General features: G+C 49.3%; 2 protein-coding genes across 2 annotated transcripts; both read left to right on the top strand.

The window, feature by feature from the left end:
- The first annotated feature begins 312 nt into the window (after positions 1-312).
- Positions 313-7,040, top strand: LOC137908434 (disabled homolog 2-like). Its single transcript, XM_068752838.1, has 15 exons — positions 313-418; positions 1,996-2,259; positions 2,345-2,484; positions 2,568-2,666; positions 2,746-2,877; positions 2,973-3,056; positions 3,323-3,349; positions 3,448-3,498; positions 3,601-3,663; positions 4,233-4,853; positions 5,358-5,487; positions 5,590-6,225; positions 6,337-6,494; positions 6,574-6,666; positions 6,739-7,040. Exons 2-14 carry the CDS (start codon positions 2,118-2,120, stop codon positions 6,646-6,648), a joined length of 2,358 nt encoding a protein of 785 aa, XP_068608939.1. The 5' UTR covers positions 313-418; positions 1,996-2,117; the 3' UTR covers positions 6,649-6,666; positions 6,739-7,040.
- A 1,359-nt stretch (positions 7,041-8,399) lies between these two features.
- On the top strand, positions 8,400-18,184 carry LOC137908717 (transcription factor TFIIIB component B'' homolog). The gene is made up of 26 exons (XM_068753138.1): positions 8,400-8,581; positions 8,662-9,301; positions 9,405-9,508; positions 9,647-9,709; positions 9,884-10,057; positions 10,185-10,318; positions 10,394-10,488; positions 10,566-10,620; positions 10,701-10,835; positions 10,925-11,149; positions 11,243-11,306; positions 11,401-11,584; positions 11,783-11,886; positions 11,974-12,310; positions 12,447-12,581; positions 12,765-12,801; positions 13,060-13,158; positions 13,239-15,628; positions 15,680-16,014; positions 16,090-16,211; positions 16,344-16,480; positions 16,757-16,808; positions 16,892-17,065; positions 17,145-17,442; positions 17,520-17,658; positions 17,741-18,184. Exons 1-26 carry the CDS (start codon positions 8,400-8,402, stop codon positions 17,828-17,830), a joined length of 6,504 nt encoding a protein of 2,167 aa, XP_068609239.1. The 3' UTR covers positions 17,831-18,184.
- The last annotated feature ends 1,055 nt before the right edge of the window (positions 18,185-19,239 follow it).

The following is a 19,239-nucleotide window of genomic DNA, read 5'->3' as shown; positions in this document are numbered from 1 at the left end:
CGAACCTCCTTGGTGGAGGTAATTAAACCCTGCTGGGGGCCCCATAAAGGCTTTCGCCATCCCTGGGAACCAATCAACTACCTGAAATAAGATATTAAGCGTCATGAAGGTTTCTTTTTTATACATTGACCAAAATTTTATATATAAAAAAAATAACTAATATTCAACGCAACTTGTATCGTGACCCACTTTCATGAAACGCTGCTTCACGTGAAGGACACGCCCCTCCGGCGGAGCCGCAGCCGGTTGGCTCTGACGGCCAGGGAAGGGTTAAAGTGGGAGTCCGCAGCAGTCCTGCCTTCTGTCCGCGGAAAACATCTGACTCCTGCTCGGTCTCCGCCGCCTGCGTTCGGTTTGACTCACTATAACTCGGGGACTACTGCCGGATTCCAATATCGGACCGCGTGCTTTCCGACAGGTAGGTCACGTGTTGCTAACTTTGTCCCATCCGGGCGTTAATTGAGGATCCGCTAAACGACTGCAGGTTGCGGCTTTAAAGTTGGACCTAAATGCTCCTTATTCTTCTCATCAGAGTTTAAAACGTCTTTAAAATCCTTCGTTTTTCCATTGAACTTGAGTGAACACGTATAAAACGGGCGGGTTTAACCTTAGAAATAACAGTGACGTCATTTGTGACTCATTTCGTGCTTCTATCCAAATTGTTGGAATGTAAAAAAAAAACGCGTTCTTGACGCAAACCCATCAAAAACTCCTCTTTGGCCTTTCAGCGTGAGCGTTTCAACAAGTTGCGTTTCTTTTCCCGCAGCCGCGACTTGACGCCAAACATTTCGTCTGAAGCTTTGTGCACGCTCTTTGTGCTCGCGGCGGGGCCGCGCTATTGCGCCATCCCGTTCGCTTTGCGGACTGAGTCACTGGCGCTGATTTCCTCCAGATGTGCTGCAGTTCGCGCTTCCTGATGGAGGATTGTGACATTTCTGCCTCCGCGCTGCGCTTGTTCTGCTGACGAACGGGAATCTACGCGCTCCTGTTGCGCGTCTTCGGCCGTGCGTGTTTGTCACACTGGAGCTCGTGACCCATCACCCCCTTTATTTCTATTTTTAATGTTCTTTTAGTTGCCCTTTATTCCCGACACCCCTGGAACACGTCACGTGTCGCGCTCGTGTAAATGTGGCGTCAACAAGTGTTGAGGATGACGCGCTGTTTTTCCACAGCAACACAAACGGCATGCGTGGCTTCTAGGAATTTGGCTTCCACCACCAGGGAACCTTTGACCCCCCCCCCCCCCCCAAACTCAAATGATTGTATTTGTAGGTGTAAAGGACGAATGTATCTACACTGAGAATAAATCTGGATTAATTTGTGTTCTGTTTTCGTTTTGGCGTCCGGCCCGGAGGCGACGACGGCCAGTGAATCCGGATTGTCACGCAGGTGCTTCCAGAGCCGTTCTCGCGAAGACAAGCTTTTATGGGGTGCTCGATTACGACTCTGTATGTGGATGCTCGAGTGCCCATCACGAGATGTTTGTCTCTGCTAGAGGAAGATTAACTTTGGGTAATGGCCCAACCTTTGGTCTGCGTTCAGCAGCGCAGCCTCTGTGTGTGTGTGTGTGTGTGGGGGGGGGGGGGGGGGTCAGTCGGTGATTCTCCTTGTCGGGTTCGACGCCTCGCACCACCTGACTTTGTTTCCTGTTCTGTAAACGGCTTCTTCGTGATGTCCGGCACGTTTGGTGCTTGGTGAAGATGATGATGATGATGAGCGCGTTGGCTTTTTGACGATGCGGTACGCTTGCAGGCCGTGCGTTTGTGGTGTTGTAAGTAAAATCTGTCGCCGTGAAGCTCAGGGGCACGCGAGCAGTCCATTTACGGGGCTGAAGCTCTCATCTGTAAAATGGGGTTAAAGTGTTCTTACGGCCGTTCCTGCGCTCGTAAAATCATTTAATCATCACAGAATATTATTGTCTGTGATCTGAGAATGTTTTTTGGTTGCTTGTCTTCACGTCCCTCCTCCTTCTCCTTTTTCCTCCCTCGTCACCAGGCGTGAACAAGAACAGAATGCGCGGGTGTTAGTCGTCCGTCCGGTTGACCTCGCTGCCATCTGCTTTAGCCCCGCCCCCCCCCTCCCCTGCTGACCATCCACTCCGTCCGGTGAGGCTCGCCATGTCTGCTGAGGTGGGAAGCAGCGCGCCCGTCCCCGACCTTCCCAGCGTCGCGCCCCCGTCCGCGGCCTCGTCTTCTTCCAGCACCCCTCCCACGTCCCCGGCCACATCCAAGGTCCCGTTCAAGAAGGAGAAGAAGAAGCGTGAGTGACGGAAGGCGCGAAATCAGACGGCGGCTAGCAATTTAGAATTTTTGTCGTCTAGAAATAGTTTTTTTTATTCTTTCAGTTTCTGAGAAGACCGATGAGTACCTGGTGGGCCGGTTCAAAGGGGACGGCGTGAGGTACAAGGCCAAGCTGATCGGTATTGACGATGTCCCGGAGGCCCGAGGAGACAAGATGTGCCAGGACTCGATGATGAAACTTAAGGTTCGAGCACAGAGCCGCCCGTGTGTGCGCGGAGCGTCCAGACATTAGCTTATTAGCTGCGTCTTCGCTGGCTTCCCCTGCAGGGTATGGCCGTTGCTGCTCGCTCTCAAGGCAAACACAAGCAGAGGATCTGGGTCAACATCTCCTCGGCGGGCATCAAGATAATCGACGAGCGATCGGGAGTGAGTTCGCTCGTTTGTTTCCGTCGCAGCGCTGTCGTCGGATCTGCGTTTTTGAAACTCCGCCCACTCTCTAACGCAGGCGATCGAACACGAACACCTGGTGAACAAGATCTCCTTCATCGCCAGAGACGTGACGGACAACCGGGCGTTCGGATACGTGTGCGGCTCGGAAGGACAGCATCAGTTCTTCGCCGTGAAGACGGCGCAGCAGGTTTCCTGATTTTACTTATTATTTTATATTAAGTCATTCCCTATAAAGCGAAGATATTGATTGGGGCCGCGGGGGTGTTTTTGCTCATCACACAGGCAGAACCCCTGGTGATTGATCTGAAAGATCTGTTCCAGGTCATCTTCAACACGAGGAAGAAGGAGGCGGAGGCTTCGCAGAAGGTGATTGGTTCAGCGGCGATTGGCTTTTAACTGGAGAAAACCGTTTTTTTCTTTTCTTTACTTTTCTTTTTTCACCCTCTAAGCTGTTGAAAACATTTTCGTCCGGCTTTGGCACGCTGTCCGTGCACCTCCGGAGAGTCGACACTGCCTCTCTGTGTTCTTTCAATGAATCGCAGCATCAGACATTCCATAGAAATGATGTGAAATGACACACGACTCGGTGAACGAAGAAAAAACAAGCGTTAACAGACTGCCTCTGTTTCCAGGGTGAAAATGGCAGCGCTGTAGTTGAGGTAAGCTCTTGGAAGCGCTTATTTATTTTTACCCCCCCCCCCCCCCCCCCGAACTCGCCCTTCTTACCTAACTTCCTGCATTGTGCTGATGTTTTCAGAATGGAAGCGATGCTTTGCTCAGCGTGGCTGGTGAAGTGAAAACAGGCCAAGTAAGCGAGTTTTGCTGTGTCGTCATAGCGACTTGGGTGTTAATTAAAATGATTAGAAGGCGCTGATGAATGTTGTGTGTGTTGTTGCGTTTTGACATCCAGCCGTTGGAGCAGCATGACCTTTTCGGAGCCATGTCGACCCCTCCGGACGTCCAGACTCCGACTGTAAGTGTGTTTAACTGTTCCTTCCGGAGTCACACACCTTATCGGCAGTGTGGTGTTAAAATAAGTTGTGTCTCCGTCATTCAGTGTGTCGCAGATCATTCCATGTGTGCAAACTCGATTCTTAAAAGGTCCACTTTTCGTGTTGAAATTAAGGTTTTATGAATTTCTATTAATTAAAAAAAAACATTTGGGGGGGACAAAAGGATCTTTGAAGAATTGAATTTATGTCTGTGTGTCTCATTGGTCGTTCATTTAATCTTTAAAGCTGCTACAAGTCAAATCTATTGCGTACACATTTGTGGCGACATCCTGGGTCCGGATTGCGTTCGGCGTCGCCATTCAGGTCGATGCTGAACTCCAAACCAAGCACGAACCCCATTCTTCAAGTTAGGCGATGGAATCTCTTTCCTCCAGCAACCATTTATTGAATACTCGATATGGATTTCACAGGTAGCAGCTTTAAATCCTCGTGTCCTCACACTGCTTAATATTTCATTTTGCCCCCCCCCCCCCCACCCACCCCCATCCATTTGATTCATGAATGTCATTTTCTTTCTCGTGCTAACCAGGAGTCGAACGATATGCTCTTGCTGGATTTTTCTGCTGAAGTTGACAGCAATCAGAATTGCATAAAGGGGAGCTCCTTTCTCACTTCCTCTGCCCCTGACTGGGGGGCACCTCCCCAGACGGAGAATCCCTTTTCTTCAACGTTCGGCTACTTTCCCACCCCAGACACCGACCCTTTCAGAGATGACCCCCTTTCCAGATCGCCCGCTCGGTCGCCGCCTGATAATCCACACGCCTCCTCCACCGACGCGAGTCACCTAAGCGATATCGCTGGCGGCACCGATCAGATGATTGATGGTGGCATGAATGGAGACGCTCAACACCTCAGCCAGCAGATAAATGGCTTATCCAGTGAGACGATGATCCTTGCTCTCAGTAACGGACAATGGCCACTAGGGGGCAGAATTACGCAAGGCAACTCTATTTCCATGATGGATGGGAACGAAGCTGGACCAGTTCTCTCCAACAAAAACCCATTCTTAGACTCTCCTCTGAATGCTCCCCCTGCCTCTAATTGCATAGCTCAGCAGCCGCAACCCCCGGCGACCCATAGCAAGGATTCAGTAGTCATAAATCCGCCTCCGCAAAGCTCTAAGTCCGGACGAGGTCGAAGGAATGCAAAGGTGAAATCCCACAGCTGGATGGATCGTGGTAGAATTGCATGCGTGACATCTAAAGGGTTTTGCGCACACGTTTCTGGAGCCTTGCTAACATCTCCCTTTCTGAGCGTTTGGGTCATGCACTCGGTGTCTGACGGTTTAGTCCATGAGATGCATTTGGTTGAAGGTGCTAGGCCTTTAATTAGCGGCTTGTCGTGTGGATCCCTTCTTTCCTCGTGCATGCTCTGGTGGTCACATTCTCCTCTCTCTGGCTTGAATAAATGACAAATGCTGTGCTGCTGAATCAGCTCTACCCTGTTTTCATCTCTGCCCCGACTGTTTTTCATGCTTCAGTGATAAAAAGCACGGGTGAGTGGCAAAGCATGCTTCTGTATCGGGTAAATGCTGTTGTAATAATATCTGACTGCAAACTTCGGAGGAATAATTTCCTGTTTTAGTGATATTTACTTGGTGTTATGGAATTGGGACGGTCGGGCTTCATAGTTTGGCTTTGTGTCCTGCCATTAGCCCACAGCTAGCGACCTGTTCGGAGCAGAGCTGTTTGCCTCTCCCGGCCAATCTGAGGGGCCGACGGCTTCAGGCGATCTTTTCAACAGCGCACCTGCCAACTCCACTCTGTCCTCCATAAGCGCTCTGGGTAATGAACAAAGAGGAGCTCTTGGTCTTATCCAAACGTAAGATTGCTGTTCTTGGCAGTTACTAACCTTTTTTTTATATATAAATGTGCTTTTATATTCAGGAGCTCTTCAGTTGGGTCCTCCATCCAACACAACTATCCCTGCTGCAGGCATGTGGGGAGCTTCTACCGCTGCGCCGTCCATGTTCCCCATGCAGGGGGTGACGGCCGCAGCCCCTGGGTTCGGGTTTGCACCGCAATCGGCCTTCGGTGGTCTACCCATGCCGCCGGCAGCCTGGGCCCACCAGCTGCAGCCACAGATGAGCCCCCCACCTTTATCTCCACCCCACATCTTCTGCCAGCCTCTTCCTGTTGGGCCAGCTGGTGCCATGACCAATCCCTTCTTGCCTGGCGCGTTCCCCGCAATGGGCGACCAGCACGGTCCGTCGCGACCCGCGCCCAGGCCACCTGCCAAGGACGCTGCTCCAAGAGTGGAGAACAGTGCCTTCACAGCGTTGGACCCTCTTGGAGACAGAGAGAAGAAGACTGGGAAGGACATGTTCAAGGACTTCCAGCTTGCCAAGCCCCCTGCCATCCCAGCGAGGAAAGGGGAACTTGTTCCCAACTCGGCTCCGCCCTCCAGCAGCAACAACAACAACAACGCATTTGAGCAGTACTTTTCCAGCAAAGTGGGCGTGGCTCAGGATACTGCAGACCACGATGATTTTGAAATCAATCAAATATCAGCCGTTGTTAAAGGTAAACTAACGGCAGTGAGGACGGCGCGGCGTGCGATGTCGGTTGTGCAATTTGGCACTGATTTAGCCCTCTGTTGTGTTTTTTCTTTTATCTTTTTTTTTTCCCGTTTAGATGTTCCCAAACCGGCTCCTGCTGCAGCCCCGAGCCTCAACCCCGGCCTCCTGGGTGCCGCATTCTCTCCTGCTCCAATGACAAACAACCAGGACATGTTTGACCAAGCATTCGGGGCCCCGGCTTCCAGTCCATTTGGAGGGCCTCCTGTCGCTATGGTACGGCGGTTGAGACGTGTTTGCGCACCGTGTTGCGACAATAACTTCAATGTTTGCTTCCCCCCTCCCTAACTTACAGCAGACGGCTACCGTTGGTCAGACTTCTGGGTCAACGGCTGCTTTTGATGATCCTTTTGGAAATCCCTTCGCTTGACTAAACGTTTGTGCGGAAGTAAGTATATTTATTCCTTATCTCGGTTTCCATGTGCAGAATGAACTCTGATGTTCCGACTCCCTTCCCCAGTAGTTGAACTGGAGAAAATGGAGAACTTCACATCAAATTGCACCTTCGGGACGAACTGCTACAAACCTGTGCAAGACAATCCAAATGTTGAACTCGTCTCCGAATCACCATTCTCCAACAACTCCATCTCCGATGTATTTCCTGTCTAATCAGTAGTTCCTTATTTTCTGAAGACCACTGATAAGGGAAGTAAATGCTAAGTGTCCTGATCTGCTGAAGAGAGAAATGCGTTTTGCATGAGAGGGCACATCTGAAGTTCACTGCTGATGTCTGTGTTAAAGAAATAAAATGATTCAGTCATTGTGGTGTCGGGTGTCCGTTGATCAAGTATCAGAATTGACTTGCAGTATATGAGCTGAAGGCCACAGCGAGAAAGTATTGATTCATATGTGGTAATTATTGCATCTCGCAAACTACGAATTGGTACCCAGGTGCATGCGGCTACGAACGGCAATATGGAAGTGATTACATGCATTGTAAACTCGTTAAAGTTACTAATTTGCTCTGCTGATAGTGTGCAGTTCTGAAGGTGTACCTTATTCACATTTTCTACTTCAAAATAATCAAAACTATAGAACAAACAATATAAAAGGCACACATTTTTTCTCTGGCCGGTGTTTGCCATAATTTGATTTTGAAACGATAGTCCTCATTCTAACCTTTCTTTGTTGCACTTGGCTTTTGAGTAATAATTCTTGATTAATTCTTCAACTGAAATAAAATGAATATTACTGACAATACATTTCAAGGACCAAACGGTCTACATCTGATGCTCAAATCTAAATAATCTTGCCGCTAGATTGCCTGGCCTTGCCTCATAAAGGGCTTCGTCTCAATATAACTGCAATTCCCACAACACCTTTCAGAAAACGCGTCACGGAAACAAATGGCGGATTAGCCTGTGCATGGGGTTTCTGCTTGCCTCCCGGCGTCGATAAATTAAAGATAATTTATCTCAGCAGGCGACGGGGTTTGGTGCAAGGTAAGATCTTAAATAAGTGAATTATATATTAAAGGTAAAAGATAATAAAATCTTCAACTGGGCTTCCGTAGCTTACAAATCAGGAATATTCTCGCGAGGTTTCCCGGATTGTTGACGTGAGAGTCTTGCCTCAGCTTTTGTACACTTTACAACTTGGTCTGTCCCTTATTGTCCTGTTTTACTATGTTTTCCACGCGTTTGGTGTAAAACCTGAACCCGAATCAGAGCTCTGTGTGTTTTTGTTTGTTTTGTTTTCAACCGTAGACGGTGAACTGTCATCGTCCCTGGTTTTTAGCTGCGATTAGCATAGAGGTCTGTTATTGCTAGTGCTCCATCCCATTGAAAAGTATATTCAAAAATGTTATTTAGTTTAAGTTATTACCTGGAAAAAGTATATTTAAGATGTACATTCATCCGCTCTGTATTGTGGCTTCTTTCACTGTGTGTTGTATTTCAGAACATTTTCTCATTTTAGCACCAGAATATGCCAGAACTTCACAGTCAGTATGAAAGATTTTCCACATTACTGGGTAGCTAGTTTAGTTTAACCTCAATTTACAAGGTCAATTCTGTCTGTATATGTTTTATGAAAGTAGTGGGGTATAAACAAAACCAGACTAAAATGGAATCGCCTATGTGCTGCTGCAGCTTTGATTCTTCGTGTGTTTTTCAGGTCATAATGTTTCGTCGCTCGAGATTCAGTGTTCGGCCCAACGTCGGCACGGCAGGGAGATCAGCAGCAGCAGCGCCTCAGGAAGCCCCTCCAGTAAACCAGGAGCCCGGTGAGACCCCCAAGGAAGTCAGTGAAAGCAGCACCGAGAACAAGCCTGTTACCCCCCCAGAGCAAACGAGAGCCGCAGGGTAAGCAACAGTCAGTAAATAGCAAATTCAGTTCAATTCTTTTGTTATTTTGTATTAAACTGGTCTTATTTCTGTTTTAGTGACGGTAACGACCCAAATGGGGAAAGCACCAGCGCTGCAGCTGCCGTCCAGAGAAGGAAGCGGTTTTCCGTCAAGCCCAAAGTGGTACCGGGTCGCCTTTCCGCCGGTCCTCGGGCGCCAAAGTCTCCTGTCAATACGGTTTCGAAAATTCCCGTTGAAGTCGCCGGCTCAGACCTCCGCGATGCAACAACTACAAACCAAACCCCTCATGGGTTCCGATCCCCCCGGCGACGGAGGCCATCAGAAGACGGCAGGCAGCCCAAAATCAAAGTTCAATCTACCCCCGTCGTTTCCGAAGGCCTGGGGGCTCCGGCTGCGTCTCCACCTGAGGATCTGTTAACACAACCACAAACCCATCTACGGTCGACTGACGGCGATCAGATGGAAAACACGCCGGCAAGTCCAGTTGAAGAAGTTCCTTTCAGATTACCGGACAAGGTCCCCTCTTTACCAGGAAAGGAAGCGATGGCGATTTCAGAAAAGGCAAAGACTCTTGTGTCCTCCAAGAGTCGACTGTCGTCGACGTCTCCCGCGTCGTCCTCTTTGAGCAGGCTCCTGAACGATCCGTCAGATCTACAGAGGCTCGCGAAGGCCCGGAAGCTCCGAGAGCTGATCCGAGAGGCGATGCACAAAGAGAAGGTGAGCGGGCCGCTCTCGTCTTTCCTCTCTGTAAGTTTAACAAGACATTTTACGTCCGTCTTTATCGACTGCATCAATTTGGGATTGCAATTTGTCGTCGCAGAAAGTCAAGAAAGCAAAGCAGCAGCCGAAGGAGTTTAATTTAGATCCTGCCAAGATGACCATGAGGGACCTCATCCATTACCTTCCGTTGTCCAACCCCATGACGTAAGTGTCTCCTCTGCAGCTCAGCCAAGCTCGGGTAACATTTCATCTCTGCCAGAGGTGGTGTAGTCCATTGATCGTCTTTTATATGGTTTCTTTCTTTCTTTAATTATATATATTTTTTAACTTTTTTTTCTCTAGATCTAGTTTAGAAGAAGCGGCTCTGGAAAACGAGACTGTTGTCCCGCCTTCTCCAAGAGACCGGTAAGGTTATCGCACCTAAATGATCTTTTACGTGATGCTTTTTTGAATGTCGTCCTTCTGCCTGTCCTTACATGTGTCCGTCCGTTCTGCACGGGGGAGGCTAACTGGTCACCTGCTTGCTATAACCACCTTCCTCCTCCTTCTTCTTCATGTTCTGAACATAAATCCCTGCAGGCCACCAGAAACGGTGCAGAAGCCTGAACCCCCACTTAAGATGGCAAGCCCAAGGGAGGAAGAAGAAGAAGAAGAAGAAGCAGCAGCAGCAGCAGAGGAAGAGCAGGAAGATGGACTCATGGTTCCTCAGGTGAAAGTGGCGGAGGACGGCACGCTGATCATTGATGAAGAGAGGTCAGCGCAATGTCACGCAGGCCGCTTCTAATGCTTCTAAAAGATACTCCAGAGGTGCGATTTAAATTGTTCCTCTCGTACGTCTGTCCGTCGTTGCTTAATCGGATCCTCTGGACGCATCCTTCAGTTTGACAGTGGAAGTCCAGCGAGCCAAAGGGCCAAATCCGGCGGATGATCGAGACCCCATCTTTGAGCGTGGCTCGACTACAATGTACTCCAGCTTCAGGAAAACCAACTACGCCAAACCGTGGTCCAGTGAAGGTTGAGCCGATGCGACTGGACGTACATTTTATTTGCACAATTTCATTTGACGGTTGACCGTTCGTTTCTCATCAGAGACGGACATGTTCTTCTTGGCCGTCAGCATGGTGGGGACGGACTTCTCCATGATTTGTCAGCTGTTTCCTCACCGAACTCGATCGGAGATAAAGGTCGGTGGCTTAAATCCGTTTCGCAATACAGCGCCGGAGATTGGCGGTATGCTAACTGCACGGATTTGAACTTTCAGAACAAATTCAAAAAAGAAGAGCGCATAAATTCGTGGAGGATCGACAAAGCCTTCAGTGAGTTTTTCAGCTGGGACGCCATGTTTTGAGTTATTCCCGTGTGCATTTGAATACGTTTGCTGCTGATTGTTTCGTAGGGGAGAGGCGAAAACTGGACATCGAGTATTTTTCGAAGCTGCTCGAGAAGATTCTGGAAGTTCAGAAAAACAGGAAAAAACTCAAGTCACTTTCTGATAAGAATTCCGAAGGGACGCGGAAGCGGAAAACAAAGGGTAATGTTTTCTGTGCTTTTTATCATGTTGAACACATAGCGAGTCCTGTTATTGTCCGCTGCTATTGCCTTCTCCTTTAATTGCTGCAGGAAAAAAACCTGCGAGGAAGAATGAAATGGCTGATTTGGCAGAGGAGGAGGAGGAGGAAGAAGAGGAGGGAGAGAAAGAGAACGAAGATCTCTGTAATGAGGAAGAATCCCCTGCTTCCAAGCCGAACAAGAAACGCAAACGAAAGGTTAAAGAGGATGGCAATGAGATGAACGACGAACCAAATGACAAAAAGAACAAAGTAGGACAGAAGAGCAGCCAACAAGGTAAAGAAACATCCATTTATTTCAGAACATCCATTTATTTCAGGGAAATATTCCTTTGAATGTTGCTTTTTTCTTCTTTGTTTTAATGTTCAGATGAGGCATGCATACCTGAAGACGCTGAGGCAGCACTTCCTGAGGATCGTGAGAATCCCGACATGTAATAAAAACGTTTTAGATACTTTTCAAAATGTTGTTCTTACATTTTTGTAAAATAAATAAATATATATTGTTATTCTATTTCCAACATTCAGGTCTGAAGACACAGAGACTATGAATGCAGCTAAGAAAGCGGCCATCAAACCGGCTAAACTCTCACGGGGGCAGAAAGCACTTCTTCCTCTGGGCAAGAAGAGGGGTAATAAAAAGCCTTCAATGCCCCCCTCGGAATCAGACAGAGAGGGTGACAAAGCGAGTGATGGAGCCTCTACAGAGCAGGTTATTCCCCCCCCCCCCCCCCCCCCCAGAGCATTACAGATGTTTCTACTGGGAATAAAGCCAAGTCAAAAACAGCATAAATGTAATGATTTGAATGAAATATTTTTATCTGTATTTGATTTTGAATTTAAACCGGGAGGCCCGTGTGCTCGGCACGTCGATGCTTTTGCCTGACGGATGCTCACGCTACCCTTTTAGGTCAAAGATGCATCTCCAGTCAGGCAGGGTAGTGACAGGAAGTCAGCCAGCGACGCTTCCTCTGAGGATGAAGACGCTACTGTTCAACCTCCGAAGCCCACCAGGTGCAATATTTCATGTTTTCCCCAGGAAAAACTCCCATTTCAAGTACTTTGAATGTCCTGTGACCGGGCTCTGATTGTGGTTTGCAGGTATGGCAGGATGCCCAAACCCACGAAGCCCCTGAGCTACCCTGCCAAAGAGGATACGCGAGCCCCCGTGCCTGAAACCGCTCATGCTCCCGACGCGCAGCCCAAACGTAAATGCGCGGCTAAAAGGACAGGATCATCAAAGACGCAGTCGGAATCCAAAAAGCCCAAACTAGTAACCCTCAGAGCTTCTCAATCCGAAAACAGTGATGAGGAAGAAGAGAGAGCGGAAGAACCCGCGTACAGTTCCGGCAGGGATGGAGCCGCGTCGGCCTTTGTGCCCGCCAGCCTGCGCTCCCCGCGTCCTGTGATTTCCGAACTGGAAGAAACCATGGAGGAGGTACGTGAAACCATCTCCACAGAAAATCATGCCGTTATTATTTCATCTTAATTTTGCATACTTTATGCATGCATTTCTTTACTTTCTGTAATTGAATCCCTCCACTCCACTCTGACTTCCCCAATCCCACACATAGCTTGATATCTTGGTCAATATGCCCGATGTGTCGGGCGTCTCCCACGATGCTCTGTGCCCCGAAGGCTCTTGCACGCTGGCTCAAAACGAGACGGGCGCAGCCGAACCCTGTGAGCATCGGACGGAGCTGCTGGTTGTAAGTGTCTAGAAATGTAGATGTGAAATCACAATGCAGTTTGCTGTCGCATGATGACGGTAGGAGGGCGGAGTCTCTGCCTTTTCATATGTAGCTTAGCTGGATGAATGTTGGGACACTTTCATTGTTCCATCGAGAACATTCACAGCTGCTTGACTTACACTTGATCTCTTTTCTTCGCAGGATCTTTTAGACTTTGTTTCTTCGGAAAATGCCGAAGGTACGTTGAAAATGAAGCTCTGCCGGTCCTAGGAGGTGGATTCTTCCTCTGTTGGGGAATTTGTCCTTGCACACTGCCTGCAAGGTTTATTCGACCAACAAAAGCTTCCCTTGTCAGAGTGATAATTAGTGAAACCACAATGTCCTTTTATTCAGAGGCAGTTCAACCGTTCTACAGAATCATTTTGTCGACCTAGCATTAAATGGACGGACATCAAACTGCTCACATTATTAAGCGCCGGGAGACTTTCTGTTTCAGTGTTTGATGACGACCGCAACAACGAAGCCGCTCAAACCCTGCTGACCATGGGCACGTTGGCCGAATTCTCCCCGTCAGCCACGCAAGAGTCTTCAGCAGGTTAGAGAAAGCGAATGTGGATATTTGAGCCGGATATTACGTGCTTCTATTCATTTAAAAACCATTATGTTTAGTCTCAGGCAAAATATCAGAACGTGTGGACGAAACCAGTCGACGCCTAGATGAAGGGGTCGCGTCAAAGTCCGATACGCGAGAGGAAAACGCCGTCACTCCTTTCACGTCTGCAGCTTCTGGTCAAGGAGACGCAGGGCCACTAGAAACGGCTGCCGCTGTAGAGCAGCAAAACGGCTCTGCTGCAGGTGGACCGCTCACGACCGAACCCGACGGCCAGGGGGCTGGTTCAGACACGAGCCTTACCCCTCAGGGACATACAAGTCCAGAGAGATCAGAGAAGTCTTCACAACCCGGGAGAGGACGCTTCATCAAAGTGAAGCCAAGACCTAACCTAAGCCGTGCCCCAAGGACGAGACAGTCCAGATCGCAAACGGAGACATCGGCAGGGAGGACTGGGGAAGAAAGTCCAGGCTTTTCTGACGCCATCTTGCAGCCCGGTGTGGACCAGGCAACCGGAGGATCTATGGAGGAAACGCAGACGTGTAATCCGGCAGCCACAGAATCAATGCGGCCGAATGCAGATTCTGCTTGTGTTCAACAGAGCGCTGATCATCCTGGTCACCGTTTGCCACCTGTGGGAGATTCGCCTGTCGGTAAGGAAGACGAGAGTAACCGAACTCCTCATCAAGGCAAGAAGGGTCGATTCCAGAACGTCAAACCCAACCTGGCACAGCCACCAAGAGGTCTTTACCCCAAACATCAAACCACAGGCGATGCCAACACCAACCCAAATCTCCAGTTAACGAAAAAAATCATAGGAAATACCGAAGAGGATCCGGCAAGGCCAACTCGAATGGCGTTTGATGTTGTGTCTACTCTCACGCCAACGGAGAAACTGTCTGCAACTCAGGAGCAAAAGTCAGACGTTGGAGTCGTTGCCCAGGTAGAATCACGTGGAACAGCATCGGATCAGAGAACATCTGAAACCCAGAACGTCTCAGAAGCCCAGCAGGAACCCAGTGGAGAGCATGCCCAAGGAAACGCCAGGACAACAGCTGATTCCACAGAAGAAACACTCGCTCCTTGTCTTGGGGCATCCGGTCTGGAAGAGTTACCCATCAGTCTGACATCGACATGGCGTTTTAGAAGTCAAAAAGTCAAACCCAAACCAAACGTGTCTCAGACATCGAGAAGTCTGCGCTCCGGGCCTCAGACTTCAAACAATGACCCAACGCCAAACCCAGAAAGCCGAGACGAAACGCTTGTAGATGTTGAAGGAGAGCCGGCTTGCATCGCGTCTCCTGAAAGATTTGGTCACCCAGAATCAGGAACGGTGTCCGATCCGAGTGGCCCAGAACGCCAGGACTTCTGTGAAGCCCAGTTTGACCCCAGTAGAGAACATGCCAACAGAGACACCGGGCCAACGTCTGAGTCCACAAAAGAAGAACTGATTGGGATACCCGAGAGTAGTTTTATTCATCGGCTTTCATCTGATTCAACAGTCCCACGAACCCAAGTTGGGCCGGGATCCAACCGGGACGCGGTGCCTGTTCAAGGGCCCAGTGACCTCTCCGTTCATTGTGTGCCACATATGGAAGAGGTACCCGCCAAACAAAAGGAAGAAACTGTGGTTCCGTCGACTTCCCATGTTAGGAGAAGCCAAAAAATCAAACCCAAACCCAACTTGCCACAGACATCCAGAATTGCGCACTCTAGACCTCGAAACACAAAAAATACACTGGAGAAAAACTCCGACCCGACTCAAAACCCCGAATACAACGAGAGGACGACAGTAGATCGTAAAGCAGAACAAACTCGCATCGCCTCGCCGGAAGACGATACGGATTTGGCGCCATCGTCGGCTGTTGTTTCGACTCTTAATGCCACAGAAGAGCCGTCGACAACTGCTGAAAGAAAGACCCCTCCGTCAGAACCAGGTGCAGCAACACCGGACCAGAGTCGCCCAGATTTCCAGAATGTTTCTGGTGCCCATCTTGATTCCAATGGGGAACGGGTCACCCGAGACGCAAGGCCAACGTCTGAGACGACGGAAGAACGATTGTCCCACAGCAACACGCAACCTGGGGAGAAACCTTCCGGCTCGACGTCGAGGCCGGAGTCGACTGACGACTCCGTGGCAGACTCGGAAGCTTTGTCAGCTTCTGGAAAGCCCGGCCCAGATAGCAGTAGTGATAGTGCTTCAGTTTTGGTACCATCATTGGAACCCACAGAGGAATTGGCTTCAACTGGGGGGCAAAAGATGGGTGTTGGAAGAGCACCAGAGTCAAAGGCAGAGGGGTCTGGACGAAAAGTACCTCAACGAAGACGATGCTTCTCCAAGGCCAAACCCAATTTAGCATCAGCCACCAGAAACACGAGGGCGACACCGAGTAATCCTCCAGAACCGTGCTGCAGGGACGTGTCTTCAGATGAAACTTCTGAAGGACAGACGGGGGTCAGTAACGGTGCACAAATACCGCTGCAGCCTGCGGAGGACGACGGGAAGCGCTTCGCTTCAACGCAGCGTTCGTTAAGTGCGGAACTTCTGAGCTCAACACCCGCCGGAGGCCGGTCCTCAGGTGGTGTCGGCATAGCAACGGCTATGCCGACACCACCGAGCATCGCCGAGCATCAGTCTGTGTTGACCGTGTCGATTGAAAATGAGGGCAAAGAAAGACGCCCAGTTGTAAAGGAATCTGCTGGAAACCAGGTGGATGCTGGTCCTGCGTCACGACGGGACCAGCGCCAGATGTCAGTTGGAGCTACGGAGACAAATCCGCAACCCCCAGATGGTCCAGCGACAGTTTCCGTTGCTGAACGCGGTCAAGAAGTTTCCATAAGGTAAAAACGAGTATTTTAAAACCTTAAGACCACTTTCAGCAAAATGTTTTAAAGTTAATCGTGCTTCCCAACTAGGTCATCCAAGTCCTCCTGCAAAACTCCTCCGATTCGAAGAGGCCGGCTGTTAAAACCCAAACCCAACTTGGGACGCAGCAGCCAACCAAAACAAGTCCAGAGTGACAAACAGGAAGTGGCAGGTTTGACACCTTTTTCTAAATAAGCATTTAGAACTTATCTGAACGTGCACAAAGCTGCAGGAGGTAGCTGCCTTTGCCAATTGCTGCTGTTTTTGGTTTCTGGTTCTCTCTTGGAAGGTGTGGATGCTTCAGTTTCACACAAACTGGCATCTGAAGCCCAACCCAAGTTCCAGGAACCAGTAGAGGGCGCTGCCGACCAGAATTCCACACTGAATGAAGCCGGATCACCGCCAGGTTGTTCCACGCAGCTATTTGGAAATTCAATGCAGGTAAGATATTCATGTACATTTGTATCCAAGCAGGTATCCGAATCGCTCTCAAAATTAGACAAAGACCCCCCCCCCCCCCCCCCCCCATCGTCACATTTTTTTTAAATCAAGATCCTTCCAGCAGTTTTTCCATAATCCTGCTAACAAACGAACAAACTCTTTTTACTGATCAGTGCACATTTGACAAATGTTGCAATGTAATCTGAATCTGAACTCTCCGTCTCCAGCAGAGGATTAATACTCAAATGTGTCTTTTAATTCCTCTCACAATCCCAGCATGGACCAATATCCGGTATAGGAGGAATCCAAGCTCCGCCGTGTTCAGATGGTAAGTCAATCCGAGATCGTATTGTGGATATAAATCCAACGCGCCACCATCTGGGCTAAATCCGATCCGATTGTCACACTTAGTGCTGTTGGACCAGGCGCCGTCAGATCCAGAGGAACCGTTTTTCATTCTCTCTTTGACTGAAATCCCAGCCGTGGCCTTGGAGGAGGGGGAGGGGGAGGTGGAGGAAGAGGAAGAGGAAGGCTTTCCTGATTTCTTCCTTCACCTTCCTGCAGAGAACTCCGAGGATCCAAACGGTAGAGTGGCTGCGTTTTTCTGTCATTTAAAGAAAATGCTACACAAGAAATGTTGAATTGTTGTGATTTGTGTTTGTGGAACCAGGAAGTGCTGAAGTCCAACCAATGAGAGTACCGGGATCTGTTCAGAAAGTCGATGGAACTGAAGACCCGCCTACAAAGAGGGGAGTAAAAACCCAAAGGTGGAAACGAACCGGTGAAATCCTTTCTGCCGCGGAGGTAGAACCGATCCCCAGCCAGGAGTCGGAACTTCCTGGACCTTCTGCGCGAGTCGAAGTCTCGGATCAGGCCGTCGCTGATCCGCAGGAAACGGCTGTTGATCATGTAGACTGTGGAACACAATCTCCTCAGGCTAAGACCCCCAGTGGTCAGAAAGGGTAATGAAAAGAAGCAAAGTTCCCATTTTATTGTTCGCACCTACTGACGATAATCACATGCTAATGATTTCTGATAGAAAACCCACGTCCCCACCTAGCAGAGCTTCTTCCAGAACTCCATCTACCCCAACCCAGCCGACACCGCAGCCGCCAGCAGAGCAGGGCTCTGAACGTGGCCCGCTGCTGTTCTCAGATCAGTCTCTGTGTACAGTTGAGGTAAGGAGGAAGGTACCCGCGTCCCAACACGGAGCCCGTTTCAGCTCGGCCTTTATAAACCTTTTTGTTTGTTTGTTCGTAGTGTCTGGCGAGCAGCTCTGTGGAGGAGGAGCCAATCAGCATGTCCCAGTATTTCCTGAGTGACATTTTTACTGAAGTGGACGAGGGATGAGAGCAGAGTGTTGCTGTGTAACATTATGTATGTAAAGATTAATTTATACATTTACATGTTTTTTTGTTTGTGCTGTCGAGTTGTAACGAAGTCGAGCTGTCGTTGCCGCGCCAATAATGGATTCTCAAACGCCTTTCATTGTACTGTGGTTTCACATAATCCGTTTTGAGGTGCGCTACCGGTCGGAATGAGGAGTTGAATTCACAGAGCGCCGTGCACAGATTGGCTTCTTTCAGATTACCGTTTCATATTTGAAACAATGGCACATCAAAGTGTTGTCTACCTTACAGTAAGTGTCGCATTAGTTTGATATCAAAATGTGGAATCTGTAAAATCTGAGTAAAATATTTTCTTCCCCCCTCTGAACTTGGTTTTTCTTTTTCTTTTGTTTGTTCTGGTGGCGACTTTTAAACTGGGACGTCAAACGTCTGGCTGAGGTCGTGTTTCAGTCCGATGGTGTCAAAAATGGAACTGCAGCATTTTGGAGTACATTCGGGCAAGCGGCCTGATCCGCCTTTTATTTGTCACTTATTTAACGGAGCGCTTCGGGCGACCGTTTCCATGCTGTATGTCTCTTTGGAATTTTCTTGGAAGGAATGCACCCAACTACATGTATGTATCGTCAGAGGCTCGCCTTAAATGCTAAACATGGCCTGCAGCTCATAATATCAAAATATGCACCTTTTCTTTGAGGGACATTGATCTTTGCTGGAGTCGTGTAAATGATGTAATTCAGGGTGTTGCAGTTCTGGATTACTGTTATTTTGTCCTCCTATGCTGAACAACATGTTTATACAGATTGGAAAGATCTAGCGGCCTCTTCTACTGCACTTCAGCTAAAGCTAAAGCTCGCCCTGTCAGGTGAGTGCTCTCAACTTTAGGCTCCCTGTTCATTTTTAGTCCAGATGTTTGCGGCGAGCTGTACAGCTGTTGTGTGGTTGAGGATTTCTCCCCGGAGCTTTCTCGGAGGGGTGGGGGGGCTCTCTGGGACGCTGCTCAGGGAAAAAGATCCATGCTGCGTTCACGTCTCCAACCGTTTTTGGATACACTTCCAGCGGAGACGATGCAGGACCTGGAAATGATCCACGACCTCTCGCGAGCCACAACAGGTGACTACGAAGCCCCGTCGCTCTTCGTCTGGTCTCCTCTCCTCCAGAACCCCGTCTCTCTGCCTCCAGAGGATAGCCCGTACTGCTTGCCCCCCCCCCCCCCCCCCCCTCCCCCCCCCGCATGGCAATGCAGGGGGTGACCTCATTCAAATTGGAGAGGCAGGCAATTGCTGGTAAAATGTCTTTGCCCGTCCTCAGGGGGCAAAATCTTCTCCGCTATCAGAGGCGAGAAGACCTGGAGTCTGAGGACGAGCCATTGCTCGGGATCCCGATCAAAAAGGTTGGTTCTAAATGAATAAA

The sequence above is a fragment of the Brachionichthys hirsutus genome, chromosome 19 (assembly GCF_040956055.1).
Source record: "Brachionichthys hirsutus isolate HB-005 chromosome 19, CSIRO-AGI_Bhir_v1, whole genome shotgun sequence".
Lineage (NCBI taxonomy): Eukaryota > Metazoa > Chordata > Actinopteri > Lophiiformes > Brachionichthyidae > Brachionichthys > Brachionichthys hirsutus.
Note: the sequence above shows the minus strand (reverse complement) of the source record. Positions and strands in the feature narration are given on the sequence as shown.

Bases quoted from the DNA above. Each gene is read 5' to 3' on its own strand.
- LOC137908717 (XM_068753138.1), top strand. From the start codon at position 8,400: ATGTTTCGTCGCTCGAGATTCAGTGTTCGGCCCAACGTCGGCACGGCA. The intron at 16,212-16,343 runs GTTTGACACCTT...TGGATGCTTCAG, and splicing joins TGACAAACAGGAAGTGGCAG to TTTCACACAAACTGGCATCT. The intron at 17,066-17,144 runs GTAGAGTGGCTG...TTGTGTTTGTGG, and splicing joins GAACTCCGAGGATCCAAACG to AACCAGGAAGTGCTGAAGTC.
- LOC137908434 (XM_068752838.1), top strand. From the start codon at position 2,118: ATGTCTGCTGAGGTGGGAAGCAGCGCGCCCGTCCCCGACCTTCCCAGC. The intron at 2,667-2,745 runs GTGAGTTCGCTC...TCTCTAACGCAG, and splicing joins TAATCGACGAGCGATCGGGA to GCGATCGAACACGAACACCT. The intron at 3,664-4,232 runs GTAAGTGTGTTT...CGTGCTAACCAG, and splicing joins CGGACGTCCAGACTCCGACT to GAGTCGAACGATATGCTCTT.